At 34.5% G+C, this 16,974-nt stretch overlaps 1 protein-coding gene across 8 annotated transcripts in view; it reads right to left on the bottom strand.

The window, feature by feature from the left end:
* Positions 1-14,906: 14,906 nt before the first annotated feature.
* Positions 14,907-16,974, bottom strand: part of LOC106873676 (tubulin polyglutamylase TTLL5) — a 147,637-nt gene continuing 145,569 nt past the window's right edge. For all 8 annotated transcript variants that reach the window (XM_014921137.3, XM_014921136.3, XM_014921135.3 and 5 more), the window contains one exon: positions 14,907-15,699. In XM_014921137.3, the coding sequence (XP_014776623.2) occupies positions 15,609-15,699 (91 nt within the window). In that variant the 3' untranslated portion in view covers positions 14,907-15,608. The remainder of the gene's footprint in view (positions 15,700-16,974) is intronic.

Raw genomic sequence — 16,974 nt, 5'->3', positions numbered from 1 at the left:
TAGATGTTTCCTTCCTTTTGTTATTTATGTTTCATTTTTAACTTCAACTTTGATAGATTTTTTTATAACTTGTGTGTGTGTGTGTGTTTGTGTGTATTTGTGTGTATGTATGTGTACGTGTGTTCGTGTAAGTATTCATATATAAAATTTTATTGGGGATATATGACCCTGGTATTTACCATATTAAGCTCATCCATGGATTCAGGCCATCAGCCAAAACTGTGAACTGGAAATCAATTGTATTACCAAACAAATATCTAAAAATCCATAGATATCTATAGAGATTTTATAATGACAAATAAAGAATGGAGTGAGCAAATCATTTCACCACTTCAATTTGCAATGCAATCAATCTTACAACATTATATAATAATTTACGCAACTATTGATTACTCTTCATGGACTGTTCAGGGTAACCTTAATAAAAGATTCTTCAGTACCATATACAAAAGAGTATGCTGAGAGACCTTAAAAATCACCAATTATATACACACTTAGTTGGGTATGTTCACATGAAAACGTTTACATAACACAAACGTGTATAAGGAATTGAATTGGTCCAAGAAAACATTTAACAACCAATTGATATTATAATTAATTATCCAGTATGGACAAAACTTTTCTTTGACCAATTCAGTTTCTTACATTCATTTGTTTATGGTATGCAAATGTGCTCATATGTACATGCCCAACTCTGTATGTATGTATTTGGTGTTTTTTGAGGTCTCTCAGCATACTATTTTGCCCACATATCTGAAGAATCTTATTCAGCATGTGTTATTAAGATTACCATAAATAGCACATGGAAAGTAATCAATAGTTGCATAAATTATTGTATAAAGTTGGAAGATAGATTGCATTGAACTAAGATAAAACAACTGTAAATTGAAGTAGTAAAATGATTTCCTTGTTCCATTCTTTATTTGTCATCATGTGCCTGTGTGTGTCCAGTGTTTGCAACTGAAGTAGCATTTAATTAAAATAACCATCTATATATTATACGTAATGTATACACACTGCTAATAAGTCAGTTAGTGTAGTATTTGTCCCGAGATAACAACCCTATAATATTGTGTTTTTAATACTGAAAGTCCATAAAAGACATTTTCTCAGGAGAAATACTGTAGTAACTGACCCACACCACATAGATAATATATATATCAGCATGGGAAATAGATGTTAAAGGATGATGATGATAAATACATACTATCCATGGCAAAGTCTGCATTTTCATTAAGATATATTATGTATCCAACTTGATCATCATTAAATTGTGAAATAGATGTGTTTCACAAAGCTCCTGCAGCATAATTATTGAGTGATGTGAGAGAAATGTCTTTGTAAGTAACAGATAGTATGAATCAAGAGACTGAAATCTGACTGGTTGTATCCATCTGTCTCTAACTCAATATTTCTTGCTCTAACAGGATACTTTAAACAGTGACAACACCATCAACTTATAGATCAATTCATTGTCTTGTAAAATAAGTTACTTGTGACACATCAACAAGGAAAATTTGCCTCTCATCAGACTAACATTACAGGAATTGGAGATAAGCAACACCCTTGTATATTATGGAAGTTTGAAAAAGAACAGTGTATTTTTCAGTTTTAATTTGATTGATCCTAAAATGAATGAAATGCAGTATTGATTTCAAGCAGAATTTGAACTCTTCTCTTCCATTCACAACAAATACACATTATATGAATATATATCAACACCAATACTTGACAGTTTATTTTATCACCCCTAGAAGAAAAGGCAGGAAGCTGGCTGGACTGTTAGCATGTTAGACTAAATGAGTAGCAGCATTTCTTCTGGCTCTTTATATTCTGAGTTCAACTCTCATGGCGGTCAACTTTGCTTTTCATCCCTATTGTTGTTGTTTGTTCCTTCTTGAGTCATGCCTGGCTAATAAGGGCCAGTTTCCTGGTTTCATTGGCATATAGGTTCCCCACCTGGATGGGACACCAGTCTGTCGCAGGTGAGCTCCTAGATGCTGGAGGAAAGAGTGAGAGAAAGTTGTGGTGAAAGGGTCAGCAGAGGTTCGCCATTACCTTCTGCTGGAGCCATGTGGAGCTGAGGTTTTTCGTTCATAAACACACATTGCCCAGTCTGAGATTCGAACCTGTGATCCCTTGACTGTGAGTCTGCTGCTCTAACCACTCGGCCATGTACCTCCTTTCATCCCTTTGAGGTCAATAAAATAAAGTACCAGTCAAATACTGTGATTGGTGTAATCAACTTGTTTTCTCCCATCAAAAATTGTTGGCCTTGAATCCTGCAACGGATCAACGTGTTGTTCAGTGGGAGTGTTGTGATCTCATCAACACTCTTGTACACCACGGAAACCATGTAACAACCTTGCGAGTTCTTAGATTCAAGAAAACTCTTTTACGTGTTTCAGTCATTTGACTGTGGCCATGCTGTAGCACCGCCTTTATAATCAAGCAAATCGACCGTAGAGCTTATTCTTTGTAAGCATAGTACTTATTCTATCAGTCTCTTTTGCCGAACTGCTAAGTTACGGGGACGTAAACACACCACCATTGGTTGTCAAGCAATGCTGGGGGTGGACAAACAGTCACACAAACACACACATACATATACATATATACATATACGACTGGGGCTTCTTTCAGTTTCCATCTACCAAATCCACTCACAAGGCTTTGGTCGGCTCGGGGCTATAGTAGAAGACACTTCCTCAAGGTGCCACGCAGTGGGACTGAACCCGGGACCATGTGGTTGGTAAGCAAGCTACTTACCACACAGCCACTCCTGCGCAAAAAAAAAAAAAAAAAAAAAAAGGCAGGAGTGCAAAGTTGATCTTGGCAGGATTTAAACTCAGAACATAAAAGTTTGTAAACTAAAGGTATTTTGTCAAGAGCTCTAATAATTTTACCAATCCAATACCAAACAGAATGGAAAGGTACTAATTACATATTGTAACAGATTCAATGTCCAGCATTCTTCCATTTCCACTACTACCAGGTCAATATAGTTATTATGTCTGGTCATTCGAACACCAGATACATATTGTCAATTGCTTTTATTGCAAACATTAAACACTCCAGGCTTTTTTTTTTTGTCTTAGTCATTCATATCCATTCACTGTGTAGCCATAAGTCTGTACAAACATCCATTAACACATTAGCTTATACAAACACTAACATATTTATTGACAGATGTCAAAAACAATCAAAACAAATTATCTGTGACCAATAGTAACCAAGTAAAACAGAGCAAACAGAAGAGCCTGTACATAGTAATACAACCTTTCATAAAAAGCAGTCAAATCTTTCTCAGGTTGCACCACCTTAGCTGTGTTAAAAAAAGGACACATTGGATTACTTTAGTCTAGGTGTGAGTATTTGAATAAAGGATGATGTGGTCACGGCTAGAATTGCCATTGGTTTAGGTTTTCTTAATCAGGGCTAAACTAAACAGCAATGACAACAAAACCAATGATGATGACAACAGCAACAACTAAATGTAATGTGTAATACTTTTGTAGGTAAACAGTAGCTGTTGGACTCATCATATGTTGCTGCTCACTGACTCAGTATCTAACTGGTATTTATTCTTACAAATCAGTGCACAAAATTAACCATCAAGAAAAGAACTAACTTCAACAGTCATATGTGTACACACACACACACATGCATGCATACATGCGTACACACACATACATATATACACGCACTGTTTTAATATTTTTATGGATTTTTTTTTTATGGTTTAGTCAAAGGAGGAAGAATAGCACCCATGACACTTCTCAGGGTCCCTAAGACTGGCAAGAGGAATGGAGGAAGTTTACTTCAGATTGATGTTCTGACCAGAAATGTGGCCTGCAGTGTTGGTTGGGTTGCTTGGTCAAAATTGACCTGCTTCTTTATGTTCATAATTCAAATCCTGCTGTAGTCTACTTAGATGGGAGACTTAATCTGGTACCTGGTTTAACATCACCACCTGGCCTTTGGATACTAATAACAGAAGCCTGGCCAGGTCTCTGGTTTGAGGCTACCTTAATTCCTTCTTCCCACCAGTCTCAGAAGCTCATCGAAAAGGGATGCTAAATTATGATGATGATGATGAAAATGTGTATAAATAAACAGAAAACCACAATATAAAATTAAAACAAGATACTTAATAAAATTTCTTCAGTTCTGCCTTGCCTTTTCCTTCTACATTTTTTTCTATATTAAGCAATTATATATTTGTACTGTGATCAAATACAGCATTAAATCTTCAATGGGAATCAACCACAAAAACCTTTTACTTAGCAGGTGAACATTCTAGCTATTACACAAAGCCTGAGCTTCTAGCAATTACACAAAACTTCAATTGTTTCACCAGAATTCATTACCAATTTAACTAAGCTTTGAATACAGTAATATCTATCCAATTATTACATAACACAAGATATTACATTTTGATTTGATGCGTAACCAGGAATTAACTTCAATAATATGAATAAATAATGAAGTAACGAGTGTTTATAAAAAAAAAGAAAAAAAAAACCACTTAGCTGTTCATTTATAATGTATTATTTCTATCTTATGGATAAATTTACGCATAAATTACCCAGGAGTGGTTAAGATAATATCAAGTATTTGGTATGTACTTTATCAACTCCAGGAGACAAAGACACCCTGAGACGAATTCGAACTCAAACTTAGAGATGTAATTTATATATATATAATCATCCTCCTCATCATCCTCATTTAGCATCTGCTTTCCATGCTGGCATGGGTTAGACAGTATGACAAACTGGTACGCTGAAGGGCTGCACCAGGTTCCAATCTGATTTAGCATGGTTTCTACAGCTGGATGCCCTTCCTAGTGTCAACTACTCCAAGAGTGTAATGGGTGCCAGTTATGTACCACCAGCATGGGTACCAGTTGCGTGACACCAGCATCAGCCATGATAATGATTTCACTTGGCTTCATGGGTCTTCTCAAGCAGGGCATATTGCGAAAGGTCTCAGTCACTTGTCATTGCTTCCGTGAGGCCCAATGTTCAAAGATCATGCTTCACTACCTTGTCCCATATCTTCCTGGGTCTGCTTCTTTCACAGGTTCCCTCCACAGTTAGAGACTGGAACTTCTTTACACAGCTGTCCTCATCCATACACATCACATGATTATACCAATGCAGTCATCTCTTACATACAGCATCTGATGCCTCTTATGCCCAGCTTTTCTCTCAAGAAGCTTACACTTTGTTGTACATGCATAATGACATTGCACATCCAGCGAAGCATACTAGCTTCATTTCTTTCAAGCCTATGCATGTCCTTGACAGTCACAGCCCATGTTTCACTGGCATGTTGCATGGCTGTTCACACACAGGCATAAAATTAAATAAAGCACCAAGGTTTCACCATGTATATATATATATGTGTGTGTATGTGTGTGTGTGTGTGTGTGTGTGTGTGTGTGTGTGCACATATGTATGCATGTGCATATGCTTGTGTGTGTGTGATACAAGTGATGAGGGACTTAGTAATGATAACATGTCTTTTTTAAAACAGACACATAGCCACAGATTTGTGTGGGAAATCAGTATCATTATTTGACTGATATTATTTTAATGAAATTCAGCGAGCTGGCTGAAATGTTAGCACGCTGGGTGAAATGCCTAGAGGCATTTCGTCTTGTCTTTATGTTCTGAGTTCAAATTCTGCCGAGGTCGACTTTGCCTTTCATCCTTTCAGGGGTCGATAAATTAAGTACCAGTTGCGTACTGGGGCTAATCTAATCGACTAGCCCCTCCCCAAATTTTTCGGGCCTTGTGCCTAGAGTAGAAAAGGATATTATTTTAATGACGCACAGAAAATTCATCCCTTTTCATAGAAAGTTTAAGAACCATATAGGGATTTCTATGACTCAATATATGACATACAAGGATGGCTGTGAGGTACAGGTGTGAGTGTGTGGTTAAGAATTTTACTTTCCAACCATATTGTTTCAGGTTCAGTTTCACTGCATGGTACCTTGGGCTGATGTCTTCTACAGCCTCAGACCAACCAAAGCTTTGTGAGTAAAATTACTAGATGGAAACTGAAAGGAGCTGGTCATGTGTGTGCGTGAATGTATGTGTCCCTGTCTTGATATTGTATGATTGTTGTAAATGAATGTTATTGTCCTACAAGTAGTATTACTTGTTTACAATATTTTGTTGAAAACATGTCTGACCATGAGGTAATATTACTTTGCTTGGAAACAGGTGAGAGTTGGCAACAAGAAAGGCATCTGGCCATAGAAAGTCTGCCTCAATAAACTCCATCCAACTCATGCCAGCACAGAAAAGTTGACATTACAATGATGATGATGACACTATGTAAAGTGATTGATGATAGGAAGGGCATCTATCTACAAAAAAACAAAACAAAAAAAAAATGCCTAAGAGAACAAATACAACAGCAAAGTTGTCCAGTTTTCTCTGTTACTGTGCGTGAGATAACACTGCACTGCATAAGTGACAAAATGTAACACCTGTCCAACCCATGTCAGAATGGAAAGAGTTAAAAAAAAAAAAAAAAACCAGCAGAGAAATGATAATGGTATCACATGAATATAAATTGATTGTATCAGCACAAACAAGAGATAGATAGATAGATAGATAAAGAGAGAGAGAGAGAAAAAGAGCTTTGCAATTAATATTTGCAAACAGTGTATGTATAGTTTTTAGTGCATTGGTACAAAACCATCCAAGGTTGACTTACATTTCTATTTCTCCATGAGAAGTAAAACAATTATCGAATTCATTATATTATTCTTTACTAGTTTGGATAGGATGACTTTTATGCTGGTGATTTATTTATCTGACAGCTGGATACTCTTGTCATCACTAACCAGTCAACTGGAACTTGTTTAACTGGACATATATTGATCTCACCAATCAGTGGGTGGGTTGCAAAGGTCATAAGCACTGCCACTCCTCAAACTTATATAAAAAAAAAAATGATTAGGTGAGAAAAACAGAATTACAAACATTGCTTAATTATTCAACACAGAGATTGCAACAGCAAGTTTTGAACTCACTAGTCTGATTGATTTAATTTTCATTCATCCATGTTTACATCTACCTTCCATGTTGGCATGGGTTGGATGAGTTGTACTCTTTGCTCAAAAGCAGAATCTCTTTCTTATCAGAAGAGTTATAAGAGTTCTTTGAATTCTTTCCACCCTGTTTTGACTAAGGCTACATCTATAATACAAACTCAAAGATACACATGCTTTAAACAGGTATCATTTCTTTTTTCTTATTCTATTATGAGAAAGGGTTCACTTGAAAGGTTAACATATGTCTTAGCCTTTTTCTTTCTTTGATGTACAATTCATTGTGCACAACCTTTTATGTTAATTTTTTTTTGTTTTACATTTTACCTACAACCTTTAGAATTTTTACCTCCCTGTTGTAACCTCTCACATTGTCCAACTGTTTATCTCTTATTCCCTTCATTTCATTTATGTTACTTTACACATCTACTTATAAATGCATATGCATGTGCGTGACCGGTAGCTACTAAAGTTTTTTTTCATTCTCTCGCTGTTTATTTTCTTGTGTTCCTTTCTGCTGAAGTGTAGGCTTGAAACGTAAAAGACTTTCTCACCTTCCCAAGCATTAAACTAATATACCTGTTAGTTGTTACACACCAGTCTTCATCTTTTGTAAATTCCAACTATATATATACATACACACAATCATATACTTTCGCAACTGTGATGGCTGTCCCAGAGGTTATGATAGAAGTCATTTGTCTATAATGCTATAGATTAGGATTGAGCCTGAAAACATGCAAATGTCTTAAATGCACGACTATCCTGATTCAATGTGTGCAACAAAGTAAAGAAAAAAAAAGAATAGAATTGTTTACATGTTCATTCAGTTGCAACACCGTTACATGGATGATTAAACTTAGTATCCACAGAAACCAAATTTATTTTAATGCCTACATTATAAATAGCGAAGATGATAAGCTGACAGAAACATTAGTACATTGGAGAAAATATTCAGCAGCATTTTCTCCAATTCTTTGCGTTTCAAGTTCAAATCCCACCAAAGTCAACTTTTATCTTTCATTTGTTCAAGGTTAAAATAAAGTACTAGTAAAGAACTGGGGCTGATGTAATTGACTAGCTTGGCTATCCTCAAAATTGTTAGCCTTAAGCCCTATGCCATGTATTGATTTTCATATGGATGATAGACTTTTTAAAAATATTTTTTGTGACCCATCGTTTTGATAGCAAATCTAGAAACAATGCAAAATGTATGGAAATAGAAATAATTAAAAAAAGGGTAACATGATCTTGATGTGAAGAGCACAATTTTTGAATATTTGATGCTTCTTATATTTCATCTATCATTCTTAAACTTCTTCATCGCAGTTTCTTTAAGTCTGTCAGAGTTGAAAATCTAACTTCCCAAGTGCATGTAGTAGAAAGCAGTAGAAGAATTTTCTGGACTTTCACAGTCATATTGAGATGCTTCTGTAAAACTTCTCAATTCTAACAAAAAGTTTGTTGGGGGTTAAATCTGATCCAATCATTTTCTTGCATTTGGATATTTAGGAAGTAACCATGTACTTTTTCTTCAAGAAATGTTAAATGACCAAAGAACTAATATTGCATTTTATGTTGCACTCAGTGGTTTGAAGAAACATTTGAAAATTTACTGCTTTTGCTTTTCTTTTCAAGCCCATTATTTTGTCCCTCATCACCCAAAACTTAACAAGTAATTTCAAGATATTTGTTTCCTTCCCTTGCATGCAGGCGTTTATTTTATTTTAATGTTCATAGATGTCAGAGGTGCACCAATTTTGTGTGCCAAAACTTGAATTAAATAAAATTCAGTTTGCTGATTTTCTCTGAAAAGTTATTTTTCTCAATTCATACATGATGAAACGAATCACTTTAGAGCTTACGAGGTTTTGAAACTTCGTCTCTTCAAAACTATGAGCAAATAACTGATATAAATTGTCTCACATAACTATTGGTTTCAAATCTCGGTACAAGAATAGCTATTTTGGAGGAGGGGGCAAGTGGATTACATCAACCTTGGTGCTCAGTTGGCACTTATTTTCTCAACCCCAAAAGGAAAGTCAACCTTAGCAGAATTTGAACTCAGAATGCAAAGACAGAAGAAATGCTAAGCATTTTGTCTGATGTGCTAACAATTTTGCCAGCTTACTGCCTTAATATTAAGCTCACTAATACACACACACATATATATATATGTATGAATACACATGTATAACAGACATCACTTTGTTAAACTAAATTTTATTCACGTTATTGTTTCAATGCACAAAATGATGTTCTTAAATAGTTTCTTACATTAACACAAGGTTACAAGTTACAAAAGAGGGATAAAGTCAAATGAAACAACTTCCAATAAATTTTGCGTAGCAATTTTATTGACCCTAAAGGCAAAGCTAGCCTCAGAAATATTTCAAGTCAGAATATAAAGATCAATTTTTTTTTTTTTTTCTTCCTGAGATTCACTGATTTTACCAAGTGTTGCATTCTGGTTCCCTGTAACTCTTTAAATATTTAGTAATAATCCACAATATGAGGGAGGAGATATGAAAATTTTGGTCCATCTTGGTGAGATTATTAATCTGTGGCAAAGACATGATCCAATGTGTTATACTGGTTAAGGACACACACACACACACACACACACACACACTTTTTGTTAGTTTACGATGCTACTGTCGGATTCATGCAAAAACATGGCAATTATCAAGTGTCCTACTTAAAAATGTAGGTAGTCCGTCTTCATTCTGGATAAGGCATTGCAAAATCTTCACAAGAAATCAATGGTAGGATTGTAAATACAGAAACAAGGAATATATTTATCTCAAATATAATGTTGTTCACTCATCCTTACTCTTCATCACCATTGTGTATATATGATTACCTTTAAACCAAATACACAAATATAATCATTACATTCAACAAAGTCAGAACAACTTTACAATTTGAGAAGGAGAGAAATTGGAAGTTGTGAAATCCATTGCTTTCTAAAGGAAAGGAGTCAAATAGTTGAAAATGAGAAGGAGAAATTAAATTATTGTCCTGTTTTTCAAAGGAGCTTACAAATTGGTCAACAGTAAAGCATAAATATAACAACAGACATTCATATATACGCATGTGTATATAAATACACACACACACACACATATATATATATAAATATACATACAATATATAAAAAAACCCAAACACACATCATCATGTTATGAACCCAACTTATGTTATAAAAATGGAGGGAATAAAAAAAAAAAATCAATAAAAACCTTTAGAAAAAGGCATCTTCGCACCTCACTTGCAACAAATTCAACATTTTCAATATGAAAAATTTAGACAGCAGAAGTATTTGGGGGTACCATCTTACAGTAGACTGTCTTTCTTTCTTTCTTATACTGGACAGCAACTCTCAATTTCTTTTCTTATTTAACCACACCCATCATTGCATTTTTAACAACAGTTCATAATCATCCTTAATACTTTTTTTTTTTATATAGTGAACCATACAGAAATTCCATTTTTCTTTTTATTAAACCACACCCAAATTTTATATTTACATACTTTGGACCATGCCCATATTTTATATTTTCAAACATTGGACCACACCCATAATTTACATTGGACCACACCCATAATTTACATTGGACCACACCCATAATTTACATTGGACCACAATTGAATTTTATATTTTCTAAGAGCCATAAACATTTTCCCACATCTATGAACCATGCCTATACTATGTGTTCTAACTGTAGACCAGACCTATTATATCCATTCTTATAGTGGACCACACCCATTATTATTATTATTATTATTATTATTATTATTCCTATTTACATTTGAAAAAAATACTTTATCCCTTAATATAAAGGTGATATTAACAAATGTTTGCTAGTAGAACAGATTTGATTGCATGAACAATATTGCATACGAGTACATTAATGCAATAATTCTCATAGAAGGATGAGTGAAAGAGGATAGACTAATTGCCATGTCTAATAAGATTAAGACGCTTTAAACCTTTTGCGTTAGCCCAACGAGGTGAAAGAAGAGTTATATGGAATTCATCTATTTTGCCGTCTCATAAATAAAAAGTAAAGGGAGGCAAAAAAACAAACAAATAAAAAAAATTTCTCAAATATTTCTTAGTTGGGGTGGTATTTGTTGAGAACTACTTATAGTTGCACGAGTATATATGTGGACATGTGTACGTGTGTATACGTATGTATTGTAGTATATTGTATGCAAACTACTACTTTTCAACTAAGTACTCCTATAAAGCACAGAACGTGTTTTACAATGCCTACATCTGTACATAGAATTTAGGGGGTGGTGTAACTTCTTGTTTCTGTGAGATCCTTTAATTCCTTTAGATTAGATATTTCATTTTATTCGTTCTGAAATATTTTATAAATTATTTACAGATTACAGTCAGGTACAATCATGTATATGTTTTCATATATGGTGAATTGTGAATCTGCTTTAATTTGGTCTTGTGTTTTTTACCAATTTCTTAAAAGAAATTTTCAAAAGCATCTGCCATTTGAATTGTTTTCTTGTTGGAGATTTCTTTAAAATGAATTTTTTCCCCCTCCAGATTACATATGCTACAGTTTCATGTCATATTAATGTATAGCTTGATCATTCAACAATCATTCCTTTGGATGCCCAATGTAATTCCACTGTCTTTTCATTTCCAAATACAGTTGGATAGTTTGCTGGCATTCTTCTTCAGAAGGAAGAAGTTTGTTTGAAAATAGCAATATATGAATCTGTCATTCACCATGCATAAAGACTTTTGTGGAGATGTCCTTCATGAAATAATTGCCTTGGCATTGTGGTAGAAACCAAGAAAATGAATCTTTGCAGCTGACTTCCTTGTAAATGTCATTTTATGTTTAATGTCCAATATAATTTCAATTTTGTTTCTACCAAATAATTTTCTAGAATAGCAGTTGATTGAGAAACGTTGATTACCAAACTTTTAGGCATTTTAAATGATGTGTAGTGAAAAAGGAAAGAAGGTTAACTAAATGATTTTTCAGTATCTTTTCTTGTTAGTGGATGGCAGAAAAGTAGAGACTAATGGATTTACAATATGTCTGATTATTGCTTGTATGTTATTATATTAACAGATAACTATATTGAACATATCTTTATCTGACAATGTTAGAAACTTCTATTAATGTTTTTGACAAAGCTTTTGAGAACTACATGCAAGTGGTTGGAATTTTTGTTACTGTATACAAACTCTTCATTTTGTTTCTCATAATATAATTTGTGCTTATCAGTAAGTTGATTGTAATATCTAAGTCAACCTATTCATATTTGTGGGTATTGTTTTTTAAGGGAAAAATTGTTGATTAATTCTTAAGTATTTGTCTACTTCATGGCTATCCAGAAGCTGAGGGCTATATCTAGTTATGAACATTTTAGGTCTATCAAGGATGTAAAGACCAACAAAATATGTATCATCACTGTTTTAATGGCGACTTTTCCATGCTTGCATAGATTGAGCAAAATTTGGTAAGGCAGATTTTCTATGGCCAGAGATATCTTTCTTATCACCAACCCTCTCTGTTTCCAAGTAAAATAATATATTTCCATGACCAGACATGTTTTCATGGAAGACTGGAAATGAAGGTGACATTCGTTTACAACTACCATGCAATGTCAAGGCAAAATATCAGAAATACAACACATACATATAAATATGACAAGCTTCTTTCATTTTCTGCCTACCAAATCAGCCCACTAGGCTTTGCGACTATAGTAGCTGACACTTGCTCAAAGTGTCATATAGTGGGACTGAACCTGAAACCATGAGGTTGGGAAGCAAATGTCTTATAACAAAGCCATACTGCACCTATATATAACTTTCTTTGTAAAAATGTAGATATTTGAGTTGGTAGTGATTAAAACAAAGTTTTTATTAAATATACATGCACACAGAGTGTGTGTGTGCGTGCGCGCGCACGTACGCACACAGTTGTTTGTTTGCTTAATGTCCATTTTTCTGTACTAGCATGGTTGTTTGAGACAGAATTTTATGTCTGCATGCAGTTTCTGTTATCAAACCTTAACTATTTCCAAGTAAAGAAATTTTTTTAATTCTAAAAATCTGTATAGGCAGAGGTGTAGCCATGTCATTAAGATGACTTTCCAACAAGATGTTATTGTGTTCATTCCCACTGCATGACATCTTGGGCAAATGTCTTCTATAGCCTCAAGCCAATTAAAGCTTTCTCAGTGGACCTGACAGACAAAAATTGAAAGAAACCGTGTGTGTGTGTGTGTGTGTGTACACAGATGCATGCGTGTGCATGCATGTTCACTTGTCTTGATATTATGTGATGATTGTAAATGGGCATCAGTGTCATACAAGTGATCATGTTATTTTTAGTCTTCCATGGAAAACATGTCTGGCCATGGGGAAATATCAACTTGCTTGGAAACAGGTCAGAGTTGTCAACAGAAAGAGCATCCAGCTGTAGAAAAACCATTACTCAAAGCCAGTCACCTGATGACATGCAGGTGCAAAGCCACTGCTGGATCATGTTTATATATATCATAGTATGATATGGAAAACTCAGCAATTAAGGGCTGTTACTAATGCACAGAAACAACTGTTGTGACTTGTGATTAAAACCTGTTCATTCTATATGAATTCTGCATACACTAATGGATTCTCACGTGTATATCCAGTAAATGGAGTAACCCCATGGTACAATGATATATGGTAGCCAGTATTTGTATAAGAGCTTTGAAACACACATGAGGTTGCTGCCCAGATGATATATGTAACTGGTTTACACTATTTGTGTTTTGTATATGTCAAAGCTACCGATTCGTTCTTTATTGCTTGAACTACAGGAACTACAATTAGTTACACCTTACATCTTCAGGTAAAATAACATACCATATTACGCCAATATTGTTAGGTAACTTTTCATATAGTTGGATGAGAATGTTTCGTGCTTACTTTGATTGAAAGCTAAGGACATATTTAGAATATATTTATGACATATCCATTATCTAATGGGATTTTGATAGATCTTTATGTATATACTTCAATTACAATAAATTTTGTTTTGCTTGTGTTATCATTGTTGCAGTTTTTCGTAAATGTTTGTGCATGTGTGTATGAATGCCTGTACGTTGTGAGTATGAATGTATGTGTGCGCGTATGCATGTCTGAATGTGTATTGTGTGCGTGTGCGTGTGTGTGTATGTGTGTGTATATATATATATATCTATATGTGTTATATTGAAACATTATTCCTGATAAACACCTTAAATACACCTTGAAAAATTTTCAAGTAAAGAAGCACCAGAATTTAAAATAAAATTAAAAAAAAAACCAAAAGCCTAAACACCAAAACATGTTACCCTCAACATCAAAAATACTTTAAAAATCAAAGGAGACCAAATATCAGAATCCTCCCCACTACCCGCTTTCATTAGAAATTCAACTTCTCAGTGACATGTCTGGATATCACAATATTTTGCCTTTTATTTGCTCATTTGGGAAAAGTTCATACTCACACTCTGGGATGTAACTCATAATTTTTTTTTTTTTTTTGCTGTGAATATTAGCATGTGACTTAGTGCAAAGACAACAGTAATATCAAATGACCAGGGAACTTGGAAGACAAGAGCAAGGGTTGCCAAGCATTATTAGTCTTATAAAAAGGTGTGTGTGTGTGTGTATATATATAAATACATACACTCACACTTGTACATGCATGCACGCGCACACACACACACACACACATGCATGTGTGTGTATGTATGTATATATATATATATATATATATATATATGAGTAGTACAAGTTTGTCAACTGAATTGATCTGAGATCAGGTTTTGAAACAAACAATTATATTATGATAGAGTCATCACAGATACTTAAAGCAGACATAACATTAGAATCACATTTGGTTTGTGGTTAGATTTTAACAAGAGGGAACAAAAGTGATTAATGGTACATTTGCATGTTAAATAGCATTCATGACTGTTTTGATTTTATATACATTCATACATATACAAGTAATATACATATGCGTATACACACACATGTATATGTATACACACATATATATACGCAAATATATATATGCACACACATATATATTCACTTACACACATGAACAAATATTAAATGGTACAAACTTGTTAATAATAAAGACCAAAAAAAAAAAAAAAAGAAATAACAATGCTATCTTTTGATGGTAATTAAATCACACAATGTCCAGTGACTGGACAAAGGTGCCATACAGGGACATTGCCGAAAATTGGTCATGCCTGGGCTTTATTAGCGCCAAGGAGTTTGTCCTTGTTTCTGTTCTCTATTTTATTCTTGAATTGTCATTTGCATAAGCCTGTCATTCCATTACACACATACATGTGTAGAAGAAGGTATATAATCACTCAATTGATAAGGGGGTAATACATCTGCTTAATAACAAGCTTGAGCAAAGATTATGGGTTTTTTTCTTCTTTGTTTCCTTCTGTAATCTTTCTTCTGAAAGCAGTCGTCTTTAAAATCTGATGGGATGTCAGAATGTTATAATGTAGAATGTCTGCAACTGATACATCTCACTTTCTGAACTTTTTGTTCACATTTCTTAGCGTTGTTGGACGGTACAATAGTACAACTGGAATATACAAGTGTATACATTAATATATATGGTAAGATATATATGTGTGTGTACATTGATACAAAACTAGAAGAAAGCATACTCAATATAGGAAAGATGGATAAGGAATCTTTTAGTGGGATTTAATTCAGTGGTCTAGTACCACTGATTTTATACTGACCGAATTAGCTGGTAATTAATTCAATGAAGTAGCACAAATGACATTCTGCTACGATAGGTGAGAATCTTGGTTATGATGGCAGAATGTGATTTGTGCAGGTTAACTGAATGATCTCTAGTTAATTCAGCCTGCATAAATACATTGGTACCAGGTTATTGAATTCCATTTAAGTATGTGTCTGTATACATACACTCACATATTTATATAGGTGTAAAGAACTGCCTGAGAAAGCTATTGAAAAATCAAGCCAGGTGGGCAGGCCACCTTCTTCAAATGTCTGACGCACAACTCCCCAAGAGACTGCTTTATAGTAAATTGGCAGAAGCAAAGTGCATGAAAGGTGGACAGGAAAAGCACTTCAAGGATTCTAAAGCCTCACTGAAGAGCTTTGAGATCAACCCCAACACCTGGGAAATGAAAGTGCAAGATGGCCCTGCCTAGCAAAGCTGCAGCAATTAAGGTGCCTATGAACAGAACGGGATTGCAGGGGCACAAAGAAAATGTGAACTGCACCAGTCCATAGTCAACTCCCTGCCTTCAGTCCCAACAGACCACAAGTGCAAAGACCTGCAAAGAACACAGACTAATCAGCAATAGTCAGGCACACCATGCCTCATCATCTTCTTCCATCTAGTGTCCTTGGTTGACAGTGGTCAACAATGACAAACTAATATTTATATTTGTATGTATTTAAATGTGCATGCGCGCACGCATGTGTGTATGTGTATGTATGTAGATGTAATGGACATTACATTGATATTACTTGTCTATTAATTCACAGGAAGTGTTTACGTTTTTAATGCTGTCGACACTGCTGGATTGAATGGGACTGCCCAGGTGTCAAAACCAATGTGATATCCGTTAAACAGCTAATGATGGGAATAAATGTTTGATATGCTTGTTGTCTAAATAATAATGAACTTATTATATACAGTGCTGAGGTGCATTACAACTCATCAGAAAAAGTAACCAAAACTGCATGAACAGAACATGCACAGGAAATAAACAGCGAAAATCTAAAGAAAAAAAAGAAACGGAGGTGGAGGCATCAGGTGTACAGTTGGTGAATTTCGGGAAGCATGAAAGTTTTGAAGGATATAATGTCTTAACAG

Source organism: Octopus bimaculoides, chromosome 6 (assembly GCF_046866305.1).
Source record: "Octopus bimaculoides isolate indiv1 chromosome 6, ASM4686630v1, whole genome shotgun sequence".
NCBI lineage: Eukaryota > Metazoa > Mollusca > Cephalopoda > Octopoda > Octopodidae > Octopus > Octopus bimaculoides.
Note: the sequence above shows the minus strand (reverse complement) of the source record. Positions and strands in the feature narration are given on the sequence as shown.